A 23,313-nucleotide genomic window follows, 5' to 3' on the forward strand; every position below is an offset into this window, starting at 1 on the left:
AACCAAAGAGAGAAGCGACCTAGAACTAAGGAGAAACTTCCTGACAGTGAGAACAATTAACCAGTGGAACAACCTGCCTCCAGAAGCGGTGAATGCTCCAACACTGGAAGTTTTTAAGAAGAGACTGGACAGCCATTTGTCCAAAATGGTATAGGGCAGTGGTGGTGAACCTATGGCACGGGTGCCAGAGGCGGCACTCAGAGCCCTCTCTGTGGGCACGCGCGCCGTCGCCCCAGTCCTAGGCCTTCAGCTGGGTTTTATAAAACTTTTTCGCTTTAGGCCTCTGCCGCCGTGTGCAAAAAAAAAAAAAAAAGGTTCAATCAATCAGTCAAATTCAACTTCTCGCGGGGAAAAAAAAGATCTTGCAAAGTTGGAATTGATTGATTGGACTTTTTAGTCCCACCCAGTCTGCCATTACCACCGCAGCCACGGCCACCCAATGGGCCACGTCCACCCAATTGGCCACACCCAACCAATGGGCCATACCCACCCGGCACTCGACGATGCATAAGTGGGTTTTGGGTTGCAGTTTGGGCACTCGGTCTCTAAAAGGTTCGCCATCACTGGTATAGGGTTTCCTGCCTGAGCAGGGGGTTGGACTAGATGACCTCCAAGGCACCTTCCAACTTTATTATTATTATTATTATTATTATTATTATTATTATTATCATCATCATCATCATCATCATCATCATCATCATCATTATTATTATGTATTATTATTATTTCCCCAGGGAAAACGGAACGATGTTTATGAACCCCCGGATTCCAATGGGTCCATGGGTACTTTTTACCCTCCCGAATTCTACCCAGCCTCTTTTCTGCTTCAAAGGATCTTTTCTTCCCTAAAAAAAGGAGGGGAGCAGAAGACCGGGGGGGGGGGTCTCTTTCAGCCTATGAGTGATGCTTGTATAGGAAGTCCTGGACCACAACCGAGCCCCAATTTGAAGTGAGACCATTCTTAAGGGAATTTTTGCTCCCATTTTACAACTTTTCTTGCCACCGTTGTTAAGTGAATCCCTGCACTTGTTAAGTTAGTAACCTGGTTGTAAAATGAAACTGCCTTCCCCGCTGAACTTTGCTTGTCAGAACGTGTCACAAGAGGGGGATCACCTGACCCCCTGGAACTCTGCAACCGTCATAAATATGAGCGCCTGAATTTTGATCACGCACTCCGGGGGAATGCTACGACGGTGGTTAAAACGTGAGAAGCGATCGCAAGTCACTTTTTTCAGCGCCGTCATAACTTCGAACGGCCACTGAGCCGAGGACCACCTGTCTCCTTTTCATTTTCAAACCCTTTTGGGTCCCCCTTGGCGGGCAAGAGAGAGCCGGATAGGAAAAACACCGAGAGGGGAGAGGCTGGAACTTCCTGGTTCAGCCCCTCTTCCAATCTCTAGGAACAAAGAAAAGGAGAAGGGATGGAGGAACAGCGAGGCTGGGCCCGGCGCCCAAAGGGTTAACTGATGTTTGTGCTCTGGCACCTGTTTAAAGAGAATGTGGGAATGCTGGGTCCTGCCCCTGCCCCTGCCGCTGACCCCTGGCCACCAATCTGCTGGGGGGGGAAGCAAGCCAAAATATGGGAAGTATCTCCCCAAGCATGAAAAGTGACAACTCGGGAAGAATGGAATGAAAAGAGGCTGGGGAATCCGTGTATTTCGGGGTGGGGGTGGGTGGTGAAGAGAAAGGCTATACAAGGACCAGCCATGGAAGACCCCCCACTCAACAGATCCCTCCCTCCCCCCTTTCTTGACCTCCTTTCTTTCTTTTTTGTGCAGTCTTTCATTGCAGGGGAAAATCCTCTTCCAAGTACCCTTTATGGACCTTCCCTGCCCCGTTCTGCCCTTGAGCCTGGAGAGGGTGGGGGCAGTGTGTGTGTGTGTGTGTGTGTGTGTGTGTGTGTGTATGGGGAGGGGGGGTCACCCTCTGAAGGCTAACCACCGAGGTCTGGTGCCACATCTTCTGGGCCCGGGTTTATAAATAGTCAGCTTTATAAATAATGCAGCATTATTCTCTCTATAATTATCCGGTGGGAAGTTTGCGGGCGAGGCAGGTCTTGTGCACATGGCTGCAGGGTGGGTTGACAGCCGGCCAGCGTCCGGCTGCCCCTTTGAAGCAGCTCCCTGTCCTCATTTACAGGCTGCTTCTGGGCTGGCCCGGAAGCCAACCAGTGGATTCTGCCATCCTATTCTGTGTGTGTGTGTGTGTGTGTGTGTTTCCTGAGATTCCAAACTGCATCCCTTTCACTGAAACCGACTTTAAGATGTGTGGACTTCAACTCCCAGAATTCTCCCAGCCAGCATAGCTGGCTGGGGAATTCTGGGAGTTGAAGTCCACACATCTTAAAGTTGCTGAAGTTGAGAAACTCTGATCTAAACTTTACGGTCATTTAGTGACCGTTCGACGTTTACATCAGCCCTGAAAAAAGTGACTTAGGATCATTTTCCCCACTTCTTTTCTTTTTTTCATAGTGAAACAAATAAATATTCAATAGTATTCCAAGTCTTAACAGACTCATAGTCAGCTGCAAATGAAAGAGAGAGAGAGAGAGAGAGAGGTCCCTTCCCACTCTGTTATTCTGTTAACATTTGCAGGAATAGAGCATGTCTAGTCTAGTGAAAAGAAAGATGGGGGTGCCATGACAGCATCTTCCAATATTTAAGGGGCTGCCACAAAGAAGAGGGGATTAACCTATTCTCCAAAGCGCCTGAAGGCAGGACAAGAAGCAACGGATGGAAACTAATCAAGGAGAGAAGCAACCTGGAACTAAGGAGAGATTTCCTGACAGTGAGAACAATTAACCAGTGGAAAGACTTGCCACCAGAAGTTGTGGGTGCTCCATCACTGGAGGCACTTAAGAAGAGATTGGATAACCATGACACTACTTACTGGGTGACCATAGGCGAAGTTATGCAAGCATGCGTGTAGACGCACACCGTGTATATGGTACAATCTCAGGGGCTGCCCCAAAGAAGAGGGAGTCAAGCTATTTTCCAAGGCGCCTGAAGGCAGGACAAGAAGCAACGGATGGAAACTCATCAAGGAGAGAAGCAACCTAGAACTAAGGAGAAACTTCCTGACAGAACAATTAACCAGTGGAACAACCTGCCTCCAGAAGCGGTGAATGCTCCAACACTGGAAGTTTTTAAGAAGAGACTGGACAGCCATTGGTCCGAAATGGTATAGGGTTTCCTGCCTGAGCAGGGGGTTGGACTAGATGACCTCCAAGGTCCCTTCCAACTTTATTATTATTATTACTATTACTATTATTATTACTACTACTACTACTATTACTATTACTACTACTACTACTACTACTACTACTATTATTATTATTATTATTATTATTATTATTAAAGTCCATAATAAAATGAGAAGAAAAGAAATCTTCCTTACAGTGTTAGGAGTCAGACTTTGATTAGCTCTAAAAAAGATAAAACGGAAAGCTGTTCCTCTTGCAGATGTGGCACATATGAAGTTTCAGGCACTTTCTTTTTTTAAACTCAATTCCCTTTGCCAGGCAAAGAAAGTAAAAACAGCTTTGGCTCGGCACACACGTTCAGATTTCAAACGGGCTCCCTTAATTACTTTCCCCCCCTCTTTTCTCTAACCTAGATCCATAAGTGGTCCAAATGGTGAGCGAGCGAGCCATTTGTCAGCACCCGCTGCAGGGGGGGGGATACGGGGGTTTAGAAAGGAAACGCGACCACTCTACCAATGAGAACCACCACCTTTTAATTCTAATTACGGACCCTGCTTTTAAACGATTGGATTTTGCACAAAACGGCGTCCGAGTGTCGTCCTTCTTCATCTCCTTTACAGGCACAGTTTTGATTTCACTGCCCGCCCCACCACGAACCGAGAAGCCCAAAGCATCAAAGTCCATCCACGTCCTCCCCCTCTCTGAAGCCCCTTTCGCGGCTTCCCCCTAGCCCAGGGGTAGGCAACCTCGGCTCTTTTCTGACTCGTGGACTTCAACTCCCAGAATTCCCGAGTCAGCTCTGCTGACTCGGGAATTCTGGGAGTTGAAGTCCACGAGTCAGAAAAGAGCCGAGGTTGCCTACCCCTGCCCTAGCCCAAAAGAAAGGTCTCCATCCGGAACAGCCAAAAAGAGGGGGGGCAAGGAGACCCCCCCCAAGAATGACTCCACGAGATTCAAGAGACCCCCCCCCCAAAAAAAGCAGGGGCGAAGAAAACGAAGAGTATCGTAAAGGCACTTACAGAGCAAAGAAGAGGCGGGGATCGCGAGGAAAAAGCGGGGTCCCTGCTTCAGAGGACCCCCTCCTCCCAATTGGCAACCCCGACCCCCCCCCCCCCCAGCCTCTCCGTTTGGCCCCCGGCGAGCTGGGAAAGGCGATTCGGGAGCCGGGCAGGGTCCGGACCGAGGAAGGGAAGGCGATTATATATATATTTAGGTCCAGGGCGGGGTCGACTTTGGGAAGAAGGGAAGGAGGAAAAGAAGGAGTAGCGGAGGCTTAAAGTTAGACTCCCGCCGCGGCCGAAATAGCAAAAAGAAAAAAAAAAGTTTGCTCCTGCGGCTGAATTAGCAGCAGGCACTAAAAACAGCTGCTGCGCAAGCTTTCCTGCCTGCCTGCCGCCGTCGTCGTCGCCGCCGCCGCCGCCCTGGGGTAGCTGCCAGTTGGCATCGCCCTCCTGCCTTACCCCGGGCGAGGGGCGCGGGAAATGCAAGCCCGGGCCGGCTCCGCCGCTCGCACGCAGCCCCAGTGAACGGTTCCCGCCGGCTCGCCTGCCCCGCTTGTTGCTTTTCTCAGCCAGCCAGCCGGCCGGCAGGGCGCGTTGCCCTCGCCGGTGCGCTGGCTTCGCGGCGCCTCCTGCCGGCCAGCAATTAGCCCGAAGATCCGCTGCGGAATAGCCCGCCGCCCTTGAGGCGCGCGTTCCCCACCAGACGCTCTTGGCAGCTGCGGCCCCGCAGACCCGGCTCGTTGCGTTCGCGGATCCAGCAGTCGGGTTAGGTAGGGGTTTGTGTGAATGCAGCCATCCTGGGTTTTTGCAGGAATGACCCTTTGACACGTTTTCTTCTCCCTGTAGCCTTTAACCTTCATTGTCACTTTTTCCTGTGGGCACAATGGAACATTAAAAATGAAATTTAGTTGCTTCCTCTCAAAAGCGTACACATACAAGACACACGTTTAAAAGATACTATATACAACGTATGTCTACTCTAGACCTACACTAGTGGTGGCGAACCTATGGCACGGGTGCCAGAGGCGGCACTCAGAGCCCTCTCTGTGGGCACGCGCGCCGTCACCCCAGTCCTAGGCCTTCAGCTGGGTTTTATAAAACCTTTTCGCTTTAGGCCTCCGCTGCCGTGTGCAAAAAAAAAAAGGGGTCAATCGATCAATTTCAACTTCTCGCGGGGGAAAAAAAAGATCTCGCAAAGTTGGAATTGATTGATTGAACTTTTTAGTCCCACCCAGTCTGCCGTTACCACTGCAGCCACGCCCACCCAATGGGCTACACCCACCCAATGGGCTACACCCACCCAATAGGCCACGCTCACCCGGCACCCGACGATGCATAAGTGGGTTTTGGGTTGCAGTTTGGGCACTCGGTCTCTAAAAGGTTCGCCATCACTGACCTACACCCTTACATATAAGTAACATATGTATTCGGTGGCGGTCATTGTTTTTTCTGCCAAGGCACGGGAACTGGATGGGTAACCTTCCGATAGTAAAGCGACTCTGGCTTCTGAATGACTGCAGTAATTTAGCAGTGGGCTCTTGCGGCCTGCCGCTAGCAAGGTTTTGTTGCCGGCTTTGGACGTAATTGATTGGCACGACGGCCTTGTTGTGATTACAGTCTGGCTTCAGAGGTCATTGTCAACCATTGATCGATGGCCCTAATCCATTTGGGAGGAATAAGTGCAAAGTATGCAATAGTGGCGACTGGGGTGTAGGATGAGGGTGAAAGTTCGTTCTCCGAGCTTGTGGGTTGGTTTGGGAACGTTTCGTTAAGTGCAAGATAGTCAAAATAAGCATTCATAATTGATTTGTATAAGTATATACTTATACTAATTTGTATAAGGTCTGGCAGGCAAAAAAGGAAGAATAGCCTAGTTACAAGAGTGTGCAACTGTGCCAAACTCTTATTTATTTGACCGCCGTCCCATGCAGAGGCTCAAAGAGGCAGGCACGGTGCCCCTTCCTCTTAATTCCTGCAACAACCACCCTGTAAGGTAGATGGGATTGAGAGGGACTGATCCAAAGTAACCCAGGGGTCAGCCTCTCTCTGTTCTGATCAAGCACCTTCACCCCTTAACAGAAGGACGGTTTGCACAATGTGTTGAACTGGACCCCCTACCCAAATCCATTTTAGCCTAGCCTGTTGTCTGAAGACAGATCCTGTAGATCAGGGGTAGTCAACCTTGGCTCTTTTATGACTCGTGGACTTCAACTCCCAGAATTCCTGAGCCAGCTGTGCTTGCTCAGGAATTCTGGGAGTTGAAGTCCACGAGTCATAAAAGAGCCAAGGTTGACTACCCCTGCGGTGTAGATGTTTCTGCTTTTTAATAAAATAGGCTAATAGGAAAAGGTGCTACCGGATTGATTTATGATACACAGCGTCTTTTTAATTCCTTAACTGCAAATACTGGCCTTTGACTGCAGCCGGTTCCCAATGTAAGAACTGTATATTTTTCGTGAACTTCCCTTCGGCCCGCGTGGACACGAAGGGAACAATTCTGTTTTGCCGATTAGGGACGGCAAGATTCGAATCTTGACTCAACACGGCAGAAATCCCACGTCTGGTTCTTTGTAAGAAGAGACTTAACAGGGCGAGGATTTTTTTTTTCTTCCTCCTTCCAGTTGGGGGAGGTCAAAATCACAAAAGAAAGCAAAGTGGAAAATATGATATAAATGGAACTGAGTTTCTAAAATAAAAGCCGCATTCTTCCTTCTGGGACGGCCATTACAGCATCAATAGTGTTTGTTTGGAAAAAGTACGAGAGGATGTTGCAGGACCAGTTCTGGAATGCCGCAAGGTTGGAAATTTGCCAAGACTCAGAATTGTGGGGGGGGGGATCTATTATTTCCAGTTGTTGGTTGCAATTCTGTTGATTTCCTTTTAACTTTAAGGGGAAACCCACCCCCAACATTTTGAAACTGCAGATAGTCTTTGACTTATAACCAGTGGTGGGATTCAGCCAGTTCACACCACTTCGGCAGAACTGGTAGCTAATTTTTTGTTGCCCAGGCCCAGAATGGACTTTCGGAAGCAGCATCCACACAGAGAACCGGTTGTTCACATATTTGAATCCCACCACTTCCTTCCTTCAGTCCTTCCGTCCTTCCTTCCTTCCTTCCTTCCTTCCTTCCTGTGGTAGGATTCAGCCAGTTCGCACCACTTTGGCAGAACCGGTAGCTAATTTTTTGTTGCCCAGACCCAGAATGGACTTCCAGAAGTGGCATCCAATCAGAGAACTGGTTTTTCACCTATTTGAATCCCACCACTGCTTATAACCATTTGTTTAGCAACCGCTGGAAGTTACAACAGCACTGGAAAAAGTGACTTAAAACCCTGCACTTATGACCATTGCAGCGTCCCCACCATTACAGGATAACTCAACAACTGACATGTCGTCACAATGGTTACAGGGTCACGTGATCGACAGACAAAGCCAATGGGGGAAGCTGTGTTCGTTTAACAACTCTGTTGTTTGCTTAACAATTGTGGCAAAAAAAGGCCATAAAATTGGACGTCATTAATTTAAACAGCTGTCTTGCTTAGCAGTGGAAATTTTGGCCCAATTGTAGTCATACATAGAGGATTTTACCTGTACCACATCTGAGAACATGAATCCTCCAGATCAGGGGTGGGCAACCTTGGCTCTTTTATGACTCGTGGACTTCAACTCCCAGAATTCCTGAGCCAGCCATGCTGAGGGGAAAGGGAGAGGTTTCCATGCTGAGCCATGCTGGCTCAGGAATTCTGGGAACTGAAGTCCACGAGTCATGAAGGGGCCAAAGTTCCCCGCCCGTTCCAGATATTGAATTTCAATTTCTATTCAAAATCAACCTACGGATTTCCATCAAGAGACGATGGACTTCCTAAATTTAAGACTGAGGATTGGTACCTATGATGTGCAAAATATTTTACCCCAATCCAGGTATTCTCTACCTCTATACTGCAGGATCCATCTCCCCTTTTAGACATGGCAGGATTAAAAACCAAAAACCAAAAAACTCTTGACTTCACACAGCAAACAGATCTATCTCAACATGCATACAAATGATTCATTGTTAAGAAATTTAAAGTGGCTTTTATTACCCTACATCTTGACCTTTGCATATTGACAATGATCCTACGATATATCGCTTAAATAAACATTTTGCACCGCCTCTAAAGCTGCTGAATGTTGCAAGCCGAAACAGCAACTTTAACAAAAGTCGGGGCACAGTAATCCTTATGTTTTCTTTTGCCTGTATCGGCTTTGACTGCATCAACGGTGTGTTTTTAAAGCGCTGCATATTTTCAAACCTTTCAAGATATTTTTCCCCACTTGTCTGCAGCCAAGGCAAACCAAAAGGCACACAGGGCAGAATCAGTTTGTACATGTCTAGACTCCTGGTCACCTGAGAGGCTTGTGAACAAAGGATTTTTGGGTGTGCGCGCACGGCAATCATTCCGTTTGCAAGGAAAGTTTCCAAAATACCTACGCTTAAGAAACAGAATAGACACCATAAAATAAAACCCATGTTTGAATTAAGCTTGGGATTGAAACCAGGAGCCCCTACAGCTACTGATCGCCTTAAAAAAATCAAAAGGAGCATTGGAGCCCTTTTACAACTCACACTTTTTATTCGGAAGTGTACAGGTAGTCCTCGTTTCACAACCACAATCGAGGCCCAAATTTCTGTCGCTAAGAGAGAACGTTGTTATGTGAATTTTACGACCTCCCTTGCCCCAGTTAAGTGAATCAGTACAGTTGTTTAGTAACACGGTTGCTAAGTCAGTCGGGCTCCCCCATTAACTTTGCTCAGGGGTAGGCAACCTTGGCTCTTTTATGACTCGTGGACTTCAATTCCCAGAATTCCTGAGCCAGCATGAGGGAAACTTTGGCCCCTTCATGACTTGTGGACTTCAACTCCCAGAATTTCTGAGCCAGCATGAGGGAAACTTTGGCCCCTTCATGACTTGTGGACTTCAACTCCCAGAATTCCTGAGCCAGCATGAGGGAAACTTTGGCCCCTTCATGACTTGTGGACTTCAACTCCCAGAATTCCTGAGCCAGCCACGCTGAGGGGAAAGGGAGAGGTTTCCAAGCTGAGCCATGCTGGCTCAGGAATTCTGGGAGTTGAAGTCCACCAGTCATAAAAGAGCCAAGGTTGCCTACCCCTGACTTTGCTTGTCCGAAGGTCGCAAAAGGGGATCACATGACCCCTGGGACGCTGCGACCGTCATAAATAGGAATCAGTTGCCAAGCGTTTGAATTTCAATCACGTGGCCCTGGGGAAGCTGCAACGGTAGTCAGTGTGAAAAAAGGTCCCGGGCCACTTTTTTCAGTGCCGTTGTAACTTTGAACAGTTACTAAATGAACTGTCGTAAGTCGAGGACTACCTGTATGCCTTTCAATTAAAAAAAACCACCCTGGAAAATATGCTACCAGATTCCTTTAGACATTTTGCCATTGTAAACTATTTACACAGCCCTCCTTCTGTCATTTTTGCATTGAGTCTCATTATTGCATTCTGATCACAACGTCTGATCATCGGCAACGTGGGTTTCCAAAATTTGGAAGCAGGATCTCCCTGAAAGCAGCAGCAGCAGCTTAACCCTTAAAATAAGCATAATCAAAGAATATAAACTGCTTTTCCAAACCCAGGGAAATAACCCCGAGAATCTGGCCCAGATGACGTGACATTTCCTCACTTACTTGGCTTGGTTAAAGCAGTTCTCTACTTACGACCATTCATTCAGCAACAGTGGCACTAACAAAGTGACTTACTACTGGTCCTCACACTTACGACCATCACAGCATTCCCCACAACCCATGTGATCACAATCTGGATACCTGGCTTGCCTTTATGGTGATTCAGCATCCCGAGGGTCACGTGTTCTCCATTTGTGACCTTCCCAGCTGGCTTCTGACAAAGTCAATGGGGAAGCCAAGAGGAAAAGTTGCAAATCATGTCTTACTTAATGATTATATTGCTTAACACTGAATTTTCCAGTCCCAATTGTGGTTACACAGTGTAAGTTGAGGACTACAGAAGCTTATCTCATTATAGCTTCTTTCTTTCCAAAAATGTAGCCTCCAGCTAGTAAGAAACTGGCCAGGTCTAGCCGTTGCCATACTTATTCTAGATAAACCACACCTGAATCCACAAACAAATTTACTACAGTGAGTATGTTTCCCTGCCTTGCTAACCACTGGGATCATTCACACATGGACAGACAACTAACAAGCAACTTGGACAAATCCCCTCCCTGCAGATTCTCACATCTCTGCTTCTCGCCTGTAACTTTTTACCCATTTTGTATGTTCAAAATGTTTCGCATGGAGCAGGATTGGTAAGAAACATGGATATAAAGCCAGAGAAAGTGCTCCATTTTTGATACCTGCCTAGAGCACGTCCTTGGCTTATGAGAACACTTGGAGCCAGAATTTCCGTTGCTAAGCGACACAGTTGCTAAGTGAGGCACGCCTGATTTTATGATTTATTTTTTTTGCCACAAATAAGTGAATCGCTGCAGTCGTTAATGAATCACACGGTCGTTAAGCGAATCCAGCTTCCCCCTTTGACTTCACTTGTCAGAAACCGGGCCCGAGAACGTCACAAATGGGGATCATGTGGTCTGAGACGCTTGGGGATCATGTGATCTGAGACGCTGCAACCCTCGTAAATACAGGCCGGCTGTCAAAGCACCCAAATTTTGAACATGCGATGGTGGGGGGATGCTGCAGTGGTTATAAGTGCGAGGACCCCATCCTAAGTTGCTTTTTTCAAAGTGCCGTCGTAACTTTGAACCCTCTCTAAACAAACGATTGTAAGTTAAGGACTCTTTTGTATTTCTTTTCTATCCCAAAGCAGAGAAGCTTGCAGACCGGAGAACTTTGTATTACAACTTCAAAGCACTTTTTTTGCATTCCCTGCCAATAGTAAGTAGCACTTCGCCCTCAAGTCATTTGGCAACTTTGGCAAAGCTTTATACACAGGATCCCTTAAGGCAAGGTGGTGGTGATGGGAACAGGCCATTCTGTGTGCTCAGAGGCACTGCGCTACAGTGTCTGAAACAAGCAGTCGCAAATCCTAGTTGTAGGGGTTGCACCAACAACTCACGCCCTCAAGATCTGGAAAAATCCCAGGTCTCCAGATCAGGCTTTTGTGCACCTCTGTATCTCCCATACATTAATTCCCTTTCCGTGCTATACTCTGCAATTCACCCACTTGCCACATTTCTAGCAAAAATCTGTGCCGTCCACCTAAGACCAGAATTTATAAAAGATCAGCAATGGAAGGAAAGCCACATACCCCAAAAAGGGTAGCTTTGCAAATAGTCCCCACTTGGTCTCCTATCCTACCTCCCAGGGTTGTTGTGAAGATAGAATGAGAGGATCAACACAATGCACTCAGATCTCGGAGGAAACGGGTGCATACTTGTAGTAGATGGAGGGTTGAGGGAAGGAGAGTGGGAAAGGGGGGTATAAACGCAACCATTTTACTTCTGATTGCTGGGGCATATTCATCCCTCTCTCTACATTAAGGGTGTCCAATCTTGGTGACTTGTAGACTTCAACTCCCAGAATTCCCCAGCAGCAAGGTGAATTCCTTGGGGTATAAATGCAACCCATAAAAGTACTTTAATTACGATTGCTAGGGAACATTCATCCATTCCTCTATACTGGGGGGGAGGGGGTCCAACCTTGGTGACTTTAAGACTTGTAGACTTCAACTCCCAGAATTCCCTAGGAGCATGGAGAATTCTGGGAGTTGAAGTCCTCAAGTCTTAAAGTTGGAATGGTCGGACACCCCTGCTCTATACGGACACAGCCCAAACATTAAAAGAGATACAAGGGCTGGAACTTCTCCTCTCTTCCTGCAAGTGTCCCAGAACTGCAGTCCTGGGAATTGGGTTGCCTTCCAAAGTCCCACGTGCACTTTCTCTACACACTCCACTCCTGTTTGGGCAGAGCAGGACTAGGCGATAAGGTCCTTCGGGTAACGTTTTTGCCACGATCGCCCTATGCATCCCCTCGAAGGATCGCGCACAACCGCGGGCTAAAAGAGCACTGTCCCCGTTGACTTTAGGCAATAAGAAAAGAAAGGGGGGAAAAAAAGAAGAGGAGGTGGGAATAAAGCAACCCATGCACACGCGAGCGCAGGCGAGAAACCCCCAACTCCGAAGAACGGCCTCATTCCCACGTTGCCAAATACACTCAACTCCCGAGTTCTCGCCCATTCTTGTCCTGTTGGAAGCGTTTTCTGATTGGCCGCCGACCTTAGCGACAGCGCCCAATCCAACTGCACCATGATGACCTCATTCTTCGGCCGCCCCGGGTCAGGATTGGCTGCTGTTGGTCCCGCCTCTCCATCCCCACGTGGGGGAAAGGGGATCCCGGTCCGGGCGCTGATTGGTCGCGGCGTTGTCGGCGCTGGCTCCTCTGTTGCTGAGGGGAAGCGCAAGAGGCCCGGCCGGGATAAGACAGGCCAGGAGCGGACCGCCGGTAAGTTGATGCATATGCTAATGACATGCAAATAGGATTCAAATGAGCCCTCCCGTGAGGGGATTTCTGAGGGGAACGAAGTCTACCTTCCCTCACCTCAGGAGTTGTACTTTGCGGTCCTGCAGGGGGGAGGGGACGGACTCGAGGTAACCCGCATAGCCTGATGGGAGTCGTAGTTCTCCAATAGGGAAGTCCCCAGGAAATCGGAAGGAAGGGTCGCCGCTGCGGACTACACTTCCCATGGAACCCGCGCGCCGGGTCTGGGCTTGTCCAGGAGCTCTGTTTCCTCAAAGCATGATGGGTGTCCTAGTCTTTTCGCTCTCGCGTTCTTCCACTTGCCCGCTCTTAAGCGCCGCTCCTGAAGGATTTTCGCTCGCGCGAAATATCCGGCATCTCCCCTTTTCAAGAGCCGCGGTGCGCGCTGCATCTTGGGAGTTGTTCCTCCGTCTAGGAGAACTTCCTGGTTTCTTCTGTAACACTTTGTGGGCTCCGTGACTACTACGGCCGTGAGGCTTTGCGCGCGCCCCAGCATTTCGAAGACGGGAATGGCTTTGCCCTGGTGCAACATGGGAGTTGGTGTCTTTTCTTCCCTTAGGGGTGTCGTTCCCGATAGGAAGGATAAGGCGCAAAATTACAAGTCCCACAAAGTCGGACTCTCTCCCTTTCGCCCAGCCTCGTTTCGCGGTACCTTCTGGGAATTAAAGTTTTTCTGGGCGAGCAGAACTGCTTAAGCAGCTAAAGAAGGGAGCCCTGGAGAAACTACATGTCCCGTGAGGCTTAGAGTAGGTTCCTTCTTCCTGTTCGCCTTGCGCCAGGTAAACAAGTCTGTCTTCTGGCTCCACCTCTTCGTCCCTATTGGCTACTGTATGTTAAGTTTCCTCCCCTGCTTCCTGAAGACGCCTTTTCACAGGTTACTGTAAGTGTTCCTCTCCAGGGAGGGGCAGGAGTCCTTTGAACGGTACAGCCCGCCCTCTTCAGCGCGGATAGGCGGCGCTTGCTGCCTGTCTCGGGAGGTGGGGCAGGCGAAACCTGCCGTGAGGCGTCATTGGCTGCGGCGAAAATCTGTCACCGAGTTGTGGCGGCTGATTGGGCGGCTCTTCCAGCTGGTCCAGATTCATTCACCATTTTGTCTGTTGGAGTAAAAGGGGCTCGGAGGGGCCGAGAGGGGCTCGGGCTGGACCATCGGGGGGAAAAGGGGAGGGGGGGAGTCGAACTGTTCCAAGATTTCCGGGATACAGACTTTGGCTCTGCTAAAGCACTCTGGAAAAGGGGGAACCGTTCAGGTAAGGGGGCTGGGAGGTGCCAACTTTAACACCCCCCTCCCACTAAGGGCGGGGGGGGGAGGGGGAAGGGGAAGATCTGCAGAAGGAGACAGCTGCACCCGGAACCTTTCCAAGTAGGAGAAGGGATACAGGGCAGACCCAACTTTATTGATTTGTGTGTCCCCCTCCCCAATTATGTTGGGGAGGCACCAACTCTGGCACCCGGGGCATTCCCCACTCTCCCCACAAGTTTTAATGGTTCGCCCCAAAGAGGACCTGCAGAGCTGGGACAGCCCTTTGCCCCCCCCCCAAAAAAGGGGGGGGTTTGAATCCAGGAGCGCCCCCAACTTTGCCCCTTTCCCCCCATCAGAATGCAGGGGCTGGCTTGCGTGTCTGTTTGGATGTGTGTGTGCGTGAGAGGGAGCGAGCGAGCGAGCGAGCGCAGGCATGTTTATTATGGGATGGCACCGAGGAGGCAAGGTGCCAAGCTGAGACCCAATCCCAGTTATTATGGGATAGAGGGATTGACAGGGAAGCTTCGGCCGGTGCCTGCCTGTAGCAGGAGTGGGACGGAGAGGCTGGTAAGTGGAGGAGTTGCATAATATGGGAGGGTCTTCCCGAAGTGCAGAATTGGGGGGGGAGGGAGGGAGGGATCCATAAGATCCAAGAGAAGGATCGCAGCTTTTGGAAAGCATTGAAGGTGGAGGGTGTTGGGGGGGGGGGAGGAAGTGAGCAAGGTCACCTGCTGGAGGAGGGGATTCAGGGTTGGCTTTTGAAAGAGGAGGAGGAGGAGGAGGAGGAGGAGGAAAGATGGCACAAGCTAAGGCGGGCAGCAAGAATAAGACGGTGGTGGTGGTGACTCTGGAAAATCCCTTCCGGAGAGATTTTCCCAACTGGGGAATTTGGGGCTGGGGGAGGGCTGTGACGAGGAATGCCGGGGCTGCATTGGTTTGCAAGCCTCCCCCCCCCCCCGAGTTGCAAAGAATCTGAAGTAGATGCCAAGGAGATGTGATGTAACGGAGAAAGAATGCCTCTAAGCATGCACAGAATTCTGTGCATTAAAGAAAGGCCAGGCTCAGGCCGGACCCCTAAGGAAAAGGGGGGCAAGGAGACTGAACACATGGAACTGATTGGAAGCTTAGAAGGGCCACTGGCATCACATCCGCGGTCCTTTCTCTTCGCCAACAGCTGATCTTCGCAAGCTGGAAGGAGGAGGTTTCAAGTGATAACCTTAGGAATATTGTAGAGTCAATCCTTAGATTGCTTTTTTTCCAGGAAGACTCTGTCTCTTCCCCCTCCCCTCCGTTGGCGCTTTTTTTTTTTTTGGAGGTAGGGTGGGGGGAAAGGAAAGAAATTTGGCCTCTGTCTCTACTTGACTAACTTGTGAAGATGGGTTGCAGCCATTCTGCATTCCTTTGCACCCTCCTCCTCTCTGGCCAGCAAGGAGATAGGAATTCAGGACGCTTTGGGAGGCCTCCAAACAGTTCTGTATTTATTCCCTTCCCTGCTGCCATTTACTCTCAGGAATGAATTAAGTTCCTCCAACCTTGCCTATAAGCTTAAACCTATAAAATTTAGAATCTTCTCCGTTGGGCCAAGGTTGATAGGGAATGAATGAGAGAGTCAATGAGCTTTGTTAAAGTGCGAAGAAAATGGCTAGTTTTGAGCTATTTATTTTTTCCCCATCCCTTCATTATCTTGACAAACAAATCGCAGCAAGGAACACATCCAAGACACATTCCTCCTTATTTTTCCCCACAACAACAACCCTGTGAGGAAGGTTGGGTAGAGAGAGAGGGACTAAAGTCACCAAAGGCACCCAGCCAGCTTTCATGCCTAAGGTCAGATTAGTGCTCACCGTCTCCTGCTTTCTAGCCTGGTGCCTTAACCGCTAGAGCAAACAGACTCTCTAATATTTTATATAGATTATAATTAATATTGGAGAAAGCAGTTCACTCTTTGGGACTTCATTGAACTCCAGGGATGTCCTTCAGCAGAATCACCAGTGTTAAGGATCACATTTGTTCCTACCTAGATGCACTACACACACACATATATATATATCTTAGGTGTTTCTGCATGATTCGAAATGCAGTTAAAGATCGGCTTCATATCTCATACCAAGCCATTGTTTGCTTTACTCATGATGCAATAAGCTACAGTGGATGGGTGCTAAGCTATAAGTCACGGTTTGTAACCAGAAAGGGTGGGTTCAGGTAGACACCAAGCTAAATCCACATTATTGGGATATTTTGAACATAACAATGGAAGTTGTAATCTCTCCTGTACTTACATTGACACTGAATTGGTATCTAATATTAAAAGTGCTGGAACTCCTGATGTTGAATAAAATAGAACTCTCTCTCTCTGTTTGTATGTACTGTATGTCACCTTATTTTTGTATCTTTTGAAAATGTGTTTTTATTTAGCACATAAATCCCAAGATTTATTTTAAATCAATTCTTGGCTTGTTTCAGCAGGAGCCAAGTCCCTGGACCGCCACCCTCTCCCTTTAGGATGGGTTAACATATAAATAAATAAATACCCCCCCCCCTCTTTGCCTGCCTATAGATATTATTGCATAATGTCTTTTGGTATTTCTATAGAATGTGCAGCTTGTTCAAAGGGTGCATCCTTATTTATTTCCAGCTCCCAGGCTAGAATTGAGGCCTCCTTACAAGTTTGAAGTTTAGAATAAAGTTCAGGATAAAGGAATTGGATGAGAATCACAGAGTCCAAAGCGAGTCCTTAGACGTGGACGAACAGCCGAGAAAGTACGTGTTTATTAAATGAGTGGTTTATGGCTCAAGCAGGACCGTTAGTTGGTTCACATTTCAAAACGTGTCCGCTTTAAAACCAAAAATTCAGACTTCTCGAGCTGGAAGGATTAAGTTGATGGTTGGAGAAATCCGATTACAGGGGAGTGATAGAGAGGAGGATGGCCCAGTAACCTCCGTCTTGTCTTTTTCCTCTTAGCTCCCTGAGTCTATGCCCAGCCTGGGAGGAAGATGAAACCAGTGAGAAAGGCTGCCAGTTCCTCCTCTTCCAGTAACAGCAGCTGCAGCCGCTCTCCACCTTCCACCCGAGCCAAAACTCAGAAGCGCAAGACCGCCATTGACGAGGGCCCCACGCCTGAAGGAGGAGCAGGAGGAGAGGAGACGCCTGACCAACCCCCAGCTTTTCTGGGTGCCCGGCGCATGCAAGTACAGATGGACCCCAGCCTGCGGGACTTGGCCGGAGCTCACGATGACCCCTACAAACTGCCCGAAGGTGAAGCACAGGTGGGGCCCGAGGCCTGCGGGACAGAAGCCTCCTTGAACCGCAAGACGGCTACGTTTAAGTCACGGGCGCCATGCCGGAAGTACCCCGGCGGTGAAGAATCGAACGGCAGCGAGAACGTAGCCATCGCCTTGGAGGAGGAGCCCCGCCGCTGTCCGTCTTCCAGCACAGACACGGCCAGCGAGCACTCTGCGGATGAGAATGACAAGGGGGTGGGAAGCGTGTGGGCGACGCCCCCCAGCGCCTACGACCTGCGCCAGCTGCGTTCCCAGCGGGTGCTGGCTCAGCGGGAAGGACTCTTCCAGCCAGCCATTGTGAAGCAGGTCAGGCGAGGGCAGGACTTGGGGGTGCAGTTTGTGGCAGACCGGGTCACAGCGTATTACGAAGGGGCCCTGGGGTCTGCGGCTGTGGATATTGTGCTGGACGCTCCCCCTCCCCCTGGGGCTTTGACTGTGGGTACCCCGGTCTGTGCTTGTGTGGACCCCGAGGAGACAGCTTACCAGGAAGGCACGGTGGTGGAAGTCAGTGTCAAGCCTGCTTCCTACAATGTGCGATTCAACCATTCTGTGGTTCTCCCTGGAAGTGCCAGTGCCACCTGCAAGGACTCCGCCTGGGTGCCCCGCTCGGCCCTGCGCCTCCTGCGCTCCCCATGGCATTGTGACAATCCTTCTGAAGACAACAAGCCGCCCAAAACGATGATGCCTTTGCCAGAGCCAGAGGAAGTAGCTCTGGCTCTCTCGTGCCCTGAGCCCAAGCAGCCCGAAGACGCCGAAGTATCCAAGATCAGTGCTGGGGTGCGGGCAGAGGAGAAGTCCATGGTGGTGCCACCCCAGATCCTCTCCCCTCCGAAGTCGCCAGCCTTCCCTCGCCTTCCTGAGCAGCGATCGCCCTTGCTGAGTCCGGAAGCCAGCGGAAGCCGCAGCAGCAGCGTGATGTCCGTGGACAAGTGCAGCACGCCGGGCTCCTCTCGCTCCCGGACGCCCCTCACCGCCGCCCAGCAGAAGTACAAGAAAGGGGACGTGGTGTGTACCCCCAACGGCATCCGCAAGAAGTTCAACGGGAAGCAGTGGCGCCGACTCTGCTCACGGGATGGCTGCATGAAGGAGTCCCAGCGGCGGGGTTACTGCTCGCGTCACCTCTCCATGCGCACCAAGGAAATGGAAAGCCTCTCGGAAGGCCGAGCCAGTGGTTTGCGTGAGGGCAGCGCCGAATTTGACTGGGACGAAACTTCGCGAGACAGTGAGGCCAGCAGTGCCCGCGGGGACTCGCGGCCTCGGCTGGTGGCTCCTGCCGATTTGTCGCGCTTTGAGTTTGATGAGTGCGAAGCTGCCGTCATGCTGGTGTCCCTGGGCAGCTCCCGCTCGGGCACCCCGTCTTTCTCGCCGGTCTCCAACCAATCACCCTTCTCCCCTGCCCCCTCCCCCTCTCCTTCCCCTCTCTTTGGCTTCCGCCCAGCCAATTTCAGCCCCATTAATGCTTCACCCGTAATCCAGCGGGCCACTGCTCGCAGCCGCCACGTGAGTGCCAGCACCCCGAAGGGAGTCGGGGGTGCCGTGCTGAGCCCCGAGATGTTGCACCACGCCACCTCCCGGGAGCGCCATCATTCGGGCATCAGCTTTCAGACCAACCTTACCTTCACCGTGCCAATGAGTCCGAGTAAACGGAAAGCCGAGTCGCACCACAGCAGCACCAGCTCAGCGGCGGACTTCCACAAGAACGACAGTCTTGACTCGGGCGTGGAATCCATTACCCACACCCCTACCCCTTCCACCCCGGCGGGCTTCCGGGCCGTGTCACCTGCGGGCGCTGGGCCCTTTTCCTCGCGCTCCCAGCAGGCCTCCCCGCTCTTGCTGGTGCCTCCGCCCGCTGGACTGACCTCCGATCCAAGCCCCACCGTGAGGAGGGTGCCTGCCGTGCAGAGAGACTCCCCCGTGATTGTGCGCAACCCCGACGTCCCGCTGCCCTCCAAGTTCACCGAGAAGCCGCTGGAGAGCCGAGGGGGCAGCCCAAGGATGGGGAAAGCCGGCTCCAAGGAACACCTGGCGGGCAAAGGGCAGTTGCAAATGCCGGTGCCCATCAACGTGGGTCGAACTCTGCCTTCCAGCCAGCCTAGCGTAGTGTCTGTCCCCGAACAAGCCCCGCCGGTTTTCAGTGTGTCCTCCCCCTTTCAGCCTGTGGCCTTCCACCCCTCCCCAGCTGCCCTCCTGCCTCTCCTTGTCCCTGGAGAGTACACCAGCCACCCGACTCCCAAGAAGGAGATCATCATGGGACGACCTGGGACAGGTAAGCTTCGGGGCTTCCTCCGTTCCGTTGAGTTTTGTCTTCGGGTGTTGTTGCATTTGCCGCTCTGTGTTTATTTCATTTTTTTTCCCGTCCCTCCGTGCTCAAAATTAAACAGTTTTTCACCCAAACTGCATAGTGGCTCTGGGGAAAGGTGCAAGGGCTCTATGGCCATTTGGTGTAGCTTGCTGGCCACAGGACAAAGAGTTACACTAATACAGGGGTCTTCCAACTTGGCAACTTTAAGACTTGTGGACTTCAACTCCCAGAATTCCTCAGCCAGCCTCCCAGGGGGCTGGCTGAGGAATTCTGGGAGTTGAAGTCCACAAGTCTTAAAGTTGCCAAGTTGGAAGACCCCTGCCTTAATATCAATGAAATGGTGGAATGCCAAAGGAGGAACAAAATGAAACGGGAATGACGAAAAAAAATGAGATATTTTTTGTTTATTTTAAATAATTAAATGGAATTGTTAAATTGTCCCACGGCGAGTTCTCCTGTGGCTATAGCAAGTTGTCCCGTTCCGAGGTACGGGGTGGGGGGGGTAGTACGAGGGGGGGATTGCTGGAGTCCCATGGAAATCTTGTTTGAGTTTCCATATTCCAGCTCCAGAATTCCGAGCGGTTCTGACAACTGCTTTTTGTTTTTTTTGGCATAAGGCTTGTCCAAAGACCCCATACAAGCTGGAACCTTGCTCGGTGTCCGTGGTACGAAAAGCTGCGCTGATTTCCTTTGCAGAAAGCCAGAAAAAAAAAAGCAAGCTGTTCAAAGAGGGAACAACTTTCTGCAACTGAAATAGAATTGTCAGTTCTGCATTCCTTCTCTATCGGCCTCAACAGGCTATTAATCTCTCTTTTTTTTTCCTTTCCTTTTTTCTTTTTTTTAAAGTCTGGTTTTCCTTAGTGGACTGGATTTTGGAGAGCTGTGTACGAAAGGTTCTCTTTTTCTCAAATCTCCCGTACGCAGCTTTGGGCAATCCTTTCGGTTTTTTTTCCGTCTCTTGTAAACTATCACGTACACTAGCCTCCTCCACAAAGGTGGTGGAGAGAGTAAGTACGTTAACTAGAGCAGAGGCCCCCAACCTTTTGGGCACCAGGGACCGGTTCCGTGGAAAGAGGATTTTCCACGGGCCGGAGGGTGTGTGGCTTTGTGTGCTGCCTGCATCCCACCAATGGAGCTTTGCTTGTTTGTGCGAAGCGGTTGCTGACATGCCGTGGCCCAGTACCGGTCCACGGACCTGGGGTTGGAGACCCCTGAACTATAGTAAAAGCTGGGGGGATGGGAAAAACAAGATTTCTCTTCCAAAACCTGGGACTTTAGGGTTGCTACACCCAGCTGAAGTTGTGATATTAGAATCATTTGTTGGGAGACAGTTTTTCAACGTTGTCCTCCTCTGTCTACTGGAAAAAGGAAAGACTAGGTATTTATTTATTTTATTTATTAAATTTATATACCGCCCTATCTCCCTTACGGGACTCAGGGCGGTGAACAGGCGATACTAAAAACCACAATAATAAATAAATAATTTCTATGCTAAAATCAAATTAAATGACAGGCCTGTTCTAAAAACACCCCATACAAAACCCCCACTAAAACATAATCAAACTTAATCAAACTACGCCAGGCNGTAAAACCTATTTGATAAGTGTAGTATTGGTGTGTTCAGAGCTCAACTGGATTTTTATCTTCGGTTTCTTCGGTTATGATTGAAAGCAGGACCCAAACAGGTCTTTTTTCGGCCTTCCAGAGATGACAGAGGCAATTTCCCCCCAAAATACAATATATACGATATGGGAAACGAATGTCTTGGGGATGGTTTTGTTAGTTTTTCCAGGTTGAGTTGCTTGCTTCTCTGTTTATGCTTGAAGGAGATAAGAGTGACAATTATATGGGTGGACATGCTGGGGACCCCGTAGCCACTTGCATAGTTCCGGGCAGCAAAACTGAAGAGAGCATCCATGCTGGTTAATGTTCGTTTGTTTGGTTAATGAAGGGCCAAGGAAATCCATTTGGTTCACTGTTTGTCATAGGTTAATATTGAAGACCTGTAAATAGCAATCTGCCAGGGATGAAGAGGAATTCTCTTGGGCTGGGAAAGTTTTTATAAAGTGAAAGGTGATTGGATCTTTCAGAATTTTCTTCCAGGCCATTCATAGGGTGGCTAGCCAATATCTTCCTATGCTTTATCCAGCACAGGAATCTTTGGTCAATATGGTGCCCACTGATACAGTTTTTGCCAGTTTGGTTGAGGTGCCAGACTAGAAACCGGGAAACCATGAGTTCTAGTCCCATTTTTAACACACAGCCAGCAGGGTGACTTTGGGCCAATCACCGGGAGACGGTGAGTTCTAGTCCCGTCATAGGCATGAAAGCCAGCAGGGTGACTTTGGACCAATCACCAGGAGACTGTGAGTTCTAGTCCTGTCATAGGCATGAAAGCCAGCAGGGTGACTTTGGGCCAATCACTGGGAGACTGTGAGTTCCAGTCCCGCCTTAGGCATGAAAGCCAGCAGGGTGATTTTGGGCCAATCACCGGGAGACTGTGAATTCTAGTCCCGCCTTAGGCATGAAAGCCAGCTGGGTGATTTTGGGCCAATCACCGGGAGACTGTGAGTTCCAGTCCCGCCTTACGCATGAAAGCCAGCAGGGTGACTTTGGGCCAATCACCAGGAGACTGTGAGTTCTAGTCCTGTCACAGGCATGAAAGCCAGCTGGGTGATTTTGGGCCAATCACCGGGAGACTGTGAGTTCTAGTCCCGTCATAGACATGAAAGCCAGCAGGGTGATTTTGGGCCAATCACTGGGAGACTGTGAGTTCTAGTCCCGCCTTAGGCAGGAAAGCCAGCTGGGTGATTTTGGGCCAATCACCGGGAGACTGAGAGTTCCAGTCCCACCTTAGGCATGAAAGCCAGCAGAGTGATTTTGGGCCAATCACCGGGAGACGGTGAGTTCTAGTCCCGCCTTAGGCATGAAAGCCAGCAGGGTGATTTTGGGCCAATCACCAGGAGACTGTGAGTTCCAGTCCCGCCATAGGCATGAAAACTAGCTGGGTGACTTTCTGCCAATTATCTTTTCTCAGTCTAGGAAGGAGTCTGTGGCACTTCTGAAATATTGCCAAAAGAATTGCAGGGATGAGGTCAGGCAATTGCCAAGAGTCAACACAGACTGGAAAGCCTCCGCACTTACACACAAACACACACACACACACACACACACACACACACACACACACACACAGAGAGAGAGAGAGAGAGAGAGAGAGAGAGAGAGAGAGAGAGAGGTACCCCAAAGAGCAGTACTGCAACTCTTTAATGCTTTCTGGAACTTATATTAAGCTGTGATCCAATCTATTGAAGGAAACCAGATGAGAGAAAAGTAGCAGTATAAAAGTCCCATTCTAGAATGACCAGTGCTTTGATCTGCCTCCTGTTACCAGCAAGGAAAAACTGTTGTATCCTTTGCTGGTGTGTTCCCAATTCCCCCCCCCACACACACACACATACTTTTTTTGTAGCATCTGGAGCCCTTTCTGATCATTGCTATAAAAAAAAAAATAGCCGTATAATTTCCCACCCTTTTGAGGCCAGAAATAAATAATGTAAGCCATTCAAACGACGAGCTTACCCTAGTTTAAAAGTTTAAAAGCCTAAAAAAAAAAAAAAAAACCCAAAAGAAGAAAGGGAGAAAAAAAATAAAAGCCCTGCCAACATGTGTTATACAGCCACATCTGTTGCAGCCTTTCGGTTTCCAAACATTTCATGTGGTTTCTCTGGAGATCAAAAGGTTCCCCTCTTCTGCATTGGCCCCTCG

The 23,313-nt window shown here is 49.7% G+C and overlaps 1 protein-coding gene across 1 annotated transcript in view; it reads left to right on the top strand.

Moving 5' to 3' along the window:
- Positions 1-16,955: 16,955 nt before the first annotated feature.
- CIC (capicua transcriptional repressor) overlaps positions 16,956-23,313 on the top strand; it is a 42,517-nt gene continuing 36,159 nt past the window's right edge. Inside the window, exon 1 of the mRNA XM_015825354.1 lies at positions 16,956-19,509. Coding sequence (XP_015680840.1) covers positions 16,956-19,509 — 2,554 coding nt within the window. The remainder of the gene's footprint in view (positions 19,510-23,313) is intronic.

Source organism: Protobothrops mucrosquamatus, unplaced genomic scaffold (genome assembly GCF_001527695.2).
Source record: "Protobothrops mucrosquamatus isolate PMUCROS unplaced genomic scaffold, P.Mucros_1.0 scaffold2603, whole genome shotgun sequence".
NCBI classification, from domain to species: Eukaryota; Metazoa; Chordata; class Lepidosauria; order Squamata; family Viperidae; genus Protobothrops; species Protobothrops mucrosquamatus.